The sequence below is a fragment of the Centrocercus urophasianus genome, unplaced genomic scaffold (genome assembly GCF_019232065.1).
Source record: "Centrocercus urophasianus isolate 14NV4802_14NV808 unplaced genomic scaffold, USGS_Curo_1.0 seq_10, whole genome shotgun sequence".
Taxonomy (NCBI): Eukaryota; Metazoa; Chordata; class Aves; order Galliformes; family Phasianidae; genus Centrocercus; species Centrocercus urophasianus.
In genome coordinates this window covers 52,124,756-52,134,631 of record NW_024884142.1, presented here as the reverse complement: position 1 = coordinate 52,134,631, position 9,876 = coordinate 52,124,756, and the positions used below count along the sequence as shown (strand labels likewise).

At 42.7% G+C, this 9,876-nt stretch overlaps 1 protein-coding gene across 1 annotated transcript; it reads right to left on the bottom strand.

Annotated features, from left to right (window-relative positions):
• Positions 1 to 478: 478 nt before the first annotated feature.
• On the bottom strand, positions 479 to 9,257 carry ZC2HC1B (zinc finger C2HC-type containing 1B). The gene is made up of 8 exons (XM_042815874.1): positions 9,199 to 9,257; positions 8,143 to 8,266; positions 5,811 to 5,930; positions 5,021 to 5,159; positions 3,103 to 3,227; positions 2,609 to 2,711; positions 1,551 to 1,629; positions 479 to 698 (listed from the first exon to the last, which is right to left on the bottom strand). The coding sequence occupies exons 1-8, from the start codon at positions 9,255 to 9,257 to the stop codon at positions 674 to 676; spliced, it is 774 nt and encodes a 257-aa protein (XP_042671808.1). The 3' UTR covers positions 479 to 673.
• Between the last annotated feature and the right edge of the window lie 619 nt (positions 9,258 to 9,876).

Here is a 9,876-nt window from a genome sequence, read left to right as displayed (position 1 = left end):
CTGCCATCTGTTGCTTAGTTATCGCTACCATTCATCATTTGTTGCTTACTGGAAGACTCAATTAAATAACATATAAAGAGCTTCAAATTGTTCATTTTGTTCTATATGCCAAAGCAAAGTAATGCAGAAACAATCCCATGGCACAGGATCTTCCTACATTTTGTTGAAACCATCACAGAACCACAGGGGTTCAAAGGGTCCTCTGGAGATGACCGAGTCCCACCCCCTGCTAAGGTTCCTGAGAGCATGTTATACAGGAAAGCATCCAGGTGGGTCTGGAACATCTCCAGAGGAGGCGACTCCACAGTCTCTGTGGACAGCCTGATCCTGTGCTCCATCACCCTCACAGAAAAAAAGTCCTTTCTGATTGAATGGACCACAACCTTTCAGGTGATGATTTAATTAGATTTTGGCAACAATTAGTACGGATGATCTCACAGCTTTAAAAAGGACAGCCTAAAAGCTTTATGGCCAAGGGAAAAATAAAGAAGACAGAGAACTTCCATTATTATTCTTATTTTTAATTGGAGATGGTACCCATGGTATTATTACCACTGCATCAAAACAGACTCAGTTGCAGCACTTGGGGTAGAAGAGGTGCTGGAGGATCACACAGTTAAGGCCCATAGTGCTTCTGCAAAACACCTTAATGTGTCCCTGGCAGGCAGCCACTCTATCTTCTGGTCTGTGTCTGCTGTCTGAAAGCAGCAACAAGCCACATACTGGTTATTTACACTGAAACACATAACTCCCTTTTAGCTAAGATGATTAAATCAAAGCAATAATACAAAAAGGCTTACTTTTAAGTATTATCTTGGAGGGCTGATTCCCTTCAATATCTTGTGTAAACATTTGGCATTTAAGTTTTTATGAACAACACAACGTTACTCTCTCCAGAGGTTTTCTTGCCTCTTCTCAGGTGTTTGTTGCACTTACTTTCACAAAACCATCACACAAAGGTTAAACTCATAATGTTTTTAAGTGAGTGAAGTCAACTTCAGGAAACAGAATTTTTCAGTTAGCTCAAGGACAACCTGTAAGTGTTACACAGGTCAAGGAACTGCTTGCTTTTGTCATTACCTTTTAGATTAAATCATCCTTAGAGAGATTTGCAGCTCCCTCAGCCATTTTTCTGATACCTCCTTCCTCAGTACTGAAATCATACTCAGAATCTGCCACCTGATAGCAAGGAGGCCAGGGGCACTTCCTAACCTCTGCTTTGCTGATTAGTCCACCCATCTCCTGTTCTGTCCAGCCTGCACGTAGGCTGCACTGTCCGCAGTCTGGATGGTGCTTGGACTCAGCCATGATGCTACAGAAAGATGCCTTCTCCCCAGGCCTTTCAAGCCCAGAGGGTCAGAGCTAAGCCCTGAAAATGGTGGTATGATCAACAGATGTCTGTTGATGGTCTGTGAGCCCTGCATGGTAACCCTAAGAGTTCATACACTGTTCATATAGGAACTCTGTGTAGAGTGCAGGAGAGCACGAGACTTGCTAAAGATGTCTGTAGAAATAAAATAAAAAATTTAAAAAAGAAGAGTATTCCTTACCCAAATTGTCCAGCAGATTTTTTTACAGGAGACACACCCAAAGGTTTTCTGCTTTTTTGCAGTGTTTCATGAGGAGTCTCTGCAGATAATTATTTTAAAATGTTATTGGGCATAAAAAATTCTAACGTATGTGAACCTAAACTCCAGAAATGTAAAGATAGAAGATACTGATATACACACATACATCAAACTGCACTGATATACAAATAATAATATCATAGAATCCTTAAGACTGGAAAAGACCTCTAAGCCATTAAGTCCAACCATCAGCCCATCCCCATCACACCCACTGACCACGTCCCTCAGTGCCACATCCACACAGCTCTTGAACACCTCCAGGGATGGTGATTGCATCACCTCCCTGGGCATCCCATGCCAGTGCAGCACCACTCTTCCTGAGAAGTTTTTTGTAATATCCAACCTGAACTTCCTCTGGAACAACCTTAGGCCATTACCTCTCATGCTATCACTGCTACCTACCCACCTCACCACAACCTCCTTTCAGGCAGTTGTAGAGTGATATGGTCTCCCCTGAGCTTCATGTACTTATCATCACTCACAGATGACACCACAGTTAACTCTATAATGCATCTTTTAAACAGACTGAATGTTGGTTATGATTGCTGGTAGCAATGAATACTAGCAAGCATATTGCACTGAATCCTGATTAGAGAAAACAATTTTAGGGACATGGCAGTGTAATTTTTAAGGCTCAATCAACAAGTGAGAGTCATATCAAATGAACAACATGCAAAGCCTGATGCTTCATCTTAATTGACCTGAAAGATAAAGAATGCGATATTATGGAATCGTTTATGGGAAAGAGGGAACTTGTCTCCCAGACAGCACACTTCAGGTTTATATAGAAGCTTCTGTTTGAGAACATCTAACTTAAAAGGCTAAGTCCCTTCTTAGAACCTACTTGAAAACCTCTGTGCATGAAACTGGCGCAATGGATCGGGATGATTTGTATTGCCATTTGATATCAGCAACATCCATTTGGAGCTGGTGGAGTCTGTTCTAAGGCAAACATAAATATAGCTAATTGAACTCCTTACCTGGAGTAGATTTTTCTGTGTTATCAACCTTTTGTATTCTCTTCTCATGCGGTAACAGAGGTGTGACAGTTGGTTTTTTTCTCTGAGTCACTGGTTGTTTGCCCTAGGGTAAGAGAATAAGAGGCACAGCGTACGCAAGAAGTTCACAGAGCCCCACAACAATTCTCCAAATTGCTGAAGCAGTGTTAGAAAAGGACAAGTGCACCTGCTCCCATTAGGATGCTGCTTTTAAGCCTAAAAAGCACAACAACATTTGTTTGTGTTATTATTTTTAATAAAACAAAAGAGGAGCTCACTTAAAGACACCGCCAACTAGCTCTGCTTTTCTGGTTCTCCAAAGATGCTTAGACCTTTCGTCTTGTGTCTTGCATTTAGGAAGCTTACCAACTTCCCTGGAACCTTAGGTTAAATATTAAAACAGGTTTTACTCAACCTAAAGTACAATTTGGCAGATCTGTCTCAAGGACAACACAAGTGTGAACATGTTTGCTTACCAGAGGCTGTTTGGTGATCTTGGCGGCAATGGCGCGGCGAGTAGCTTGTTCTTCACAAAATTTGATGTGCTTTGCTGCTGCAGCCTCGTTGAATCTTCTCAAGCAGAATGGACACTGAATATAGTCTGATCATAGGAAAGGAACAGTTGGTGTCACAGCTGTTATAGCACAAGAAAGGATTTGCCCTACTTCACTGAAGTACCCAAGATGGCTCCATCAGCTGGTGATCACAGTGAGCTCCCATCAGCTCTTAATGTCTCAAAAATGCCAAATTAGAAAATTAGGAGAATTACAAGAAGAGCACTTAGGATCCTAAAACACGTGCTTATGGGATTAACTCAGCAAATTGCTACCAGAAGGAAATCCCTGGGCATTAATAAAAGCAAATTAAAATATCTTTGACCTAGGCCCTCTCTCTCAAAATTTCATTAAAAAAATCCGCAGTGAAAGCAATATTTAGAAATTCCTTGAAGAGTCAAAAAATATTTCAAGACTAGTTTTTAAGTGTGGCCATCAACATTCTCATTTATTTTAGTGAAATGCATTTCCTTTGGACACTGCTTAAAATATTGCTTAAGAGGCTGCCCCAGTCAGCTAAGGGGTACTAAACAGCCAGGTTTCTAGGTGTGAAGTAGTACTGTGAAGAACACACAGTAGTGCTTCCTAGAGTTGCTTCTGGCAGTGTTATAAGCTCTGATTCCCCATTGCAGTTAGCACTGGTGCAGCCCTACTCCTCTCAATAAATGGTCCGTGCTCAGGGTCAGCATTCTTTCAGCTCAACACAGTCGTGCTCTGCCCAACCACTGCACTTATCAATCTCAGACTCCCAGCAGTGGGAACTGGTGCACCAAGGTTTGCAATCTATCTGGAGAAGGAAGAGAGGGAATGGGAACCTCTCTCCTCCCCACATTACATGCTCTTTCTCTCCAGCCCTGAGCTACTGGGTATGCATTCCCACCATGCCCCTCAACAATTGGCCTTTCCCCAGTTCCTTTCTCCACAACTCCCCCAGCTCTTGCATAAATCCAGTTACCCAAAGAGAGAGAAGGAAAGGAAGGGGTTTGCTCTTAGAGCTGGTGGAGTCAGATGAGAAATAATAGAGTAATTAAGGTACTCAGCGGTGGAAGTTCAGAGAAGAGCTTGACCCCAATTAGGGAGAGAAAACATGTCCATGCTTATACTGCATTGCTGACATCTAGAAGAGGAAGAAGACTGCAGTCCTCACAGCTGGTTTTGGTATCAGTCACGAACTCCTAGTCTGCACGGGAGCTGCAAGAGCCCTCCCTCCTCCTTCCCTCCCTCTTCCTTTATGGCTCAGGAGGGACTCTGCAGATACCCTTTCCAAGATCGCTCCTACATTTCATAAATCATCTATCATGAGGAATATTGGCTGTACATTTCTGTATCTGTAACTTCTAACACTGTGAGCTCTGGGAACAGACCACACCTGCTATTAGGAGTCAAAGCAGTCACGTTTTCTGAATGACTTCCCCTAATGGCACAGCTGGGGTGGGGAAGTGGATAGTGGAAAAGCTATCACACGGTAGCAGGAAGCCTATATGCACTACATCCGGTCTGAGTGGCGAGTCTGAGTGTGTTTTGCACTTTGTCACACAATGGTACCATTTGCAGTATACAGGCATCCCAGCTCTCCTCCCAAAGCACTAACACCTGGCTCCAAACTTGCCACTTTTATAAGCCACAAAGGTTCACCTATCTTTCTCCCCGCTTCCTCTTCACTGCACTGTTCCTCAAGCCAAGAAACACAGAAAAAAAAAGAAGAGTACGGAAGGAATCAGAGTTCACATGGTGTTGGGCAGCGAGGTACAAAACTGAAATCCAGCTGTACATAATAAGAGCTCATCGCTTTGCTAGAAATCAGTACAAGATCAAGAATATGATAAATTGAGCCACAAACCTGGATTGATGCTTGGTGGGGGAGGAGGAGGAAGAGGACGACCTTCTTGCATAGCTTTCGTCACTTGTTTGGCTGATTGAATGGCATTAACAAAATCTGCATGGTGCTGCCTCCAGTTAGATTTCTTCACCGGCTGATTCTGCAAAGGAAATTAAGGAAGACACAAACTTCCTGTGAGGGACAGAGAAATGTCTTCAAGTGAGGGTTCTCCCTTTCCAAGAGAAATATTACCAACAAAATAAACTTTCTTTTTTTTTTTTGAAAGGCACAGGAAAGCTGAAGTAGCCTTCTGACACCTATTAACAACAGCAGCAAATAGATAAGGGAACAAAACACTCCAACAAGAACACTCTGGTTGTGGCAGATCAAAGAGTGAGTAAGAGGGAATGGAAAAGACAATATGATCACCATCATTTTCAGTGATTTGATATATCTGGGTAAAACTATACACATATGCATGTCTTCCCATCCTCATCATCATCATTACACAACCTTGAAGAAAAGGCTGCAGGAAACTTGCATAGTACTTAGAATACACAAAGGGACATTTCCCAGAAAAGCAGAGACACTTGGTGCCTGGAGTAGTCACGGTATCTGCAGGTTTGGCTTCTGGACTGAGAAATACTCTCCAATACCAGCAGCACACAGAGTGGGGAGAAAAGAACTTGGCACTGAGTCAAGAACATATGAAAGAATCGCAACATCCAGGCTTTGTCCTGGGAGGAAACAATCACCTTACCAAATGAAAGACTTCAAACAGAGATAATATGTGCTCCAACATTAGCCATACCTTCAGCAGGGGCTGCCTCTTCACAGTTCCGATATCAGTTCCCTGCACCCTCTGTTTAAAAGAATTGAAGGGCTTGCGCTTCTTGTTGAAGACTTTCTTGCAAATGGGCTCATGCCTCATCTGGGACGCAAAGAAAAATCATTGCTTATGGGCTATATCATGCTTTGTTAACGATGCTTTAATATTCATTAAATTCAGGCTTTAATATTACTTGTATTCGAGAGTAGGGAGCTGAAGCAGTATTTTTCTCCAGGTTCAGATTCACTCCTCAGAGAGTTCATCAGAACTTAAAAAAAAAGAAAAAAAGCTGCATACAGCTGCACTTTGACATGCCCAGAGACACACTGGAGGACAGCAGGGAAAAACACATGCAGAGAATCACAGGTTGGGGCTGCTCGCAATCCCAGTCTCACTGGACATTTTCCTTGGCTCCGCCACATTCAGCTTCCTTTCTTTCTTGGTTTAGAGGGAGAACAGACTGCTCCTGTTCAAAGGGCTGATGTTTACATTATTAGTCCATTGAGTTTAGATAAGTATTCCAGACTCAGTGCTCCACTGGCAAACAACAGCCCTGTTCATCCCATCAGCACAGCCAGAGCAGTGACAGCCTCGGGCTGAAAGGGAGCAGCTGTGTAACAGCTCGCAGTAACCTGACAGCTCAGAGCGAAGAGAATCATCTGTGGCTGAAAGCACACGGAGCTCCTAAGTAGAGATATCCAGGGTTCAATGCATGGGAGACATACACCACACAACAAAGGAGGATTTAAGATTCAGAAGTGGCACAGCTTTCTAGCAACAACCTGACCCACCTGCAAGAGCATGCCCAATTTTCTGTTTATGAGAAACGCAGTGAGAATGAGGACACAACTACATCCTTACTCCAGTGCTGTGGATTACACACATCTGAGACATCTGCAGCTGGACCATTACAGACTCCATTCCCACTCTTCTTTACTTATCCTTTCCCAACCCTCAGTTATTCATCTTCTCACTAATTTACCTTTGCTGTCCCCTCACTCACTTTTCTCTCCCCTGTGTCGTTTGAGTTACACCACCATCTGATCCAGGCATGTCAGTATCAGCTCTGCTGGGCCATGAATTTCCTTCTTTTACCACAACACACCTTTCTAAATTCTCATTTCCCTTTGAGTTTTTCTACTCACGTGCTTCAAGCCCTTCTGTTTCTAGCAATGTTTGACAGCAAACTCAAGACAATTCCCTGCAGGGTGCACAGGATGCCAGATACATGGGTTTAGCTCATTGATGAGCACACCAGCCCATATCACCAAGAACAGAGGCATTGCAGGGTTTGTACCACATGTAAGTCCTAGCGATGAGAAACCTCCTGCCTTCCTGATCCCAAAACATACATAGCTGTCTAATCAAACAAATTTCATAGTATCACAGAACTGTAGGCGTTGGAAGGGACATCTGAAGATTTTGTCCAAAAAACAGGTTCCCTAGGGCAGGTGGCAAATTTGATAGATCACACCATCATGTTGGTCACACATCTGATCTAAGATATCAAACACTGAACTGACAATTCCACATTTGTCTCAGCACTCGCAATTGCTTGGTTCTGCCATTTCCCATCCTTCTTCCTCCCCCCCCCCCCCCCCCCCCCCCCTTTTTCTTTTCCTTTTGCTAGTTCGGTTTTCAGTTATACCACAGCACTGAACTGAGAGAAGGAGGGCTGCAGGCAGAGCCAACCCTTTCAGAAGAACTCTGCAGTTGTGTTGTTTTAGGCAAAGGGTGAAGCCACCCATTTAGTCTGTAATCCAGGGATCAGTGGGGTCAGCGGGAATCTTTTCATTCACTTCAGCAGGCTTTGGAACTGAGCCAGCTGCCTGCATTAGATTGTCAAAGGGACCACTTATCGGATGGTTTATTAGCCTGTTTCTCCCAGGAAGCCTAAAATAACTAACCCTGTCTTGAAACACGGAGCACAAAGGAAACTTCAGGTTGCAGGATGTGACACAGGTCAGCGATTTGTGTCTCAACAGGGGAGAACACTTTATTTCAAACATGACACGGTTGAACCTAGGTGATCATTATGGTTCTTTTCAACCCAGGCTATTCTATGAATCTATGACATAGAGCAAGAATTAGCTATCAGAGAAGCAGACAAAGAAAGATAAACTGCAATCTTGTGCTAGGTCACAGTATTTTTACAAACATTCACCTATTCTCTAATCAGGTTTACTAAAGAAAGCAGTTTTCAGATCATTTGCTGTTCGACGTATGTTCAACCCACCTCTCCTCCTTCCCCAGTGCCCACCCCTCTCAGATAAATGCACTGACATCCCCATTTAAAAGAAAAGCATAGTCTTACCAGAGCATCTTGTGCAAACTGTCTTCCACAGATTCTACAAGGAACCAAATCTTGACTCCTGGCAGCTGTATAAAAATTCAGACCAACAGTCTCAGTTATGCAGTACAGGAGTGCTGCACTTACACTACAACCAAAAGTCAGACCGAGCCCTTAATCTGCTGGAACGTTCTTTTGTTGCCAGAAAAGGACCTCTGCAGTCATGAGCCTTTTTTGCAGAACCACTTTATTTCTCTCTCCCACAAAGCACGAGCTTTCCTTTACTCCAGGCGACACTTCTTGTTCTCCACATGCCTGCTAATAAGGCATCTCCTTTCATAATGACATAAGCGGGACAGGAGAGGGGAAGAAGGAAGAGCACTCATTAAGTCATTGTGGCATCAATTCTGGGAGGAACATCAAGCACAAGTGATTTGCACCCAAACTTCTTTCATTTTCCATACCATCAAATAATGGCAGCATAAGGCCTCACCATTCTGCAGGCCAGAAGGGATCACACCGAGTACGACAGCACCTTCATTCTTAAGACAGTTGCCACAAATGTCATTTCTAGGGTAACATCTGTGTCCAACAAGACTGACTTCGCAGATGCAAACTGTTAGGGGGTTTTGCTTTTAAATCACCTTCTATCAAAAATAAGTTGAAGTTACACAGAAGACAGTTCTATAACTCCAGTACCACTTAATTCTCATTTCAGTGCAGGGATGTTTCTTGCATTAAGCAAAAACAGCTTTCAGAAATATTTGAACATAACAAAGAGCCCTTTTCACAAGACTTGTAATCTACAGAGGGAAAGACGTCTACATTTAAGCATTCCTTACCTGCTTTGGCTGAAACAAAAGGAGTCTTTGTATTGCTGAGCAGGAGCAGATGTGGAACTGCTTTTGTTACCTCTTCACTCAGATATTACCACACTCCAAGGCACAGAGAAAAGTTACTACAGTATTTCACCGATTAGAGGAACAAAAGCAATTCTGTAACTTCTCACTCTCTATCAGCTGTTTAAACTACACTTCACTTTTGTTTCCAAGAAACACCTTTCTGCATGTCTGTGCTTACTCTAAATTATACTCTTTCAAGTGTCCCCTTCTTCCTGTCCCATCTCCTCTTGTTTGCATCCCCTCTAAGTTTCGACCAATACAACTTCTTTCAAAGATTGTCATTCAATCAGCAGTGGGAAGGCAGGACAAATGACTGCATATTACACAGGACAGGTGACTTTAAACATATTTAGTGACAGGTAAAGACTGATAAAGAACACAAGCACTGCCTTGCGTAAATTATTTATAGTAAAACACAAAATTACATTCCACACAAACCACTGAAGTGTCTGTTACTCACTTGTTTCATTTAGCTCCTGTGCTGGTATCTGGCTCATCTTAATTTCTCAAATTTACTCTTCAGTGCTGTTGTCAGGAGCTCTAGGTGGTCAGCATTCATCATTCAGAAGGCCAAAGTTTATAGCAGCCCAAGTTACCATGTGTCACAGTTAACAATTATGACACAAGCAGACCCTGCTTAAGCATGTGAAGCACATGAAAACCAGTACAGATACAAGCTAAATGAAAACTCCCAAACTTTTTCTAATGTAACAGTTGATTTCTACTTCTTTAACATAAAACTTGAGTGAAACTATAGCATGTTTAATCTTAATGTGAATGCTGTATTCAGACTTTGGCTTTCTAAGCAGCAATGAAGAAACTTTTGGACATAGCTATTCATTCAATTATCTTAAAA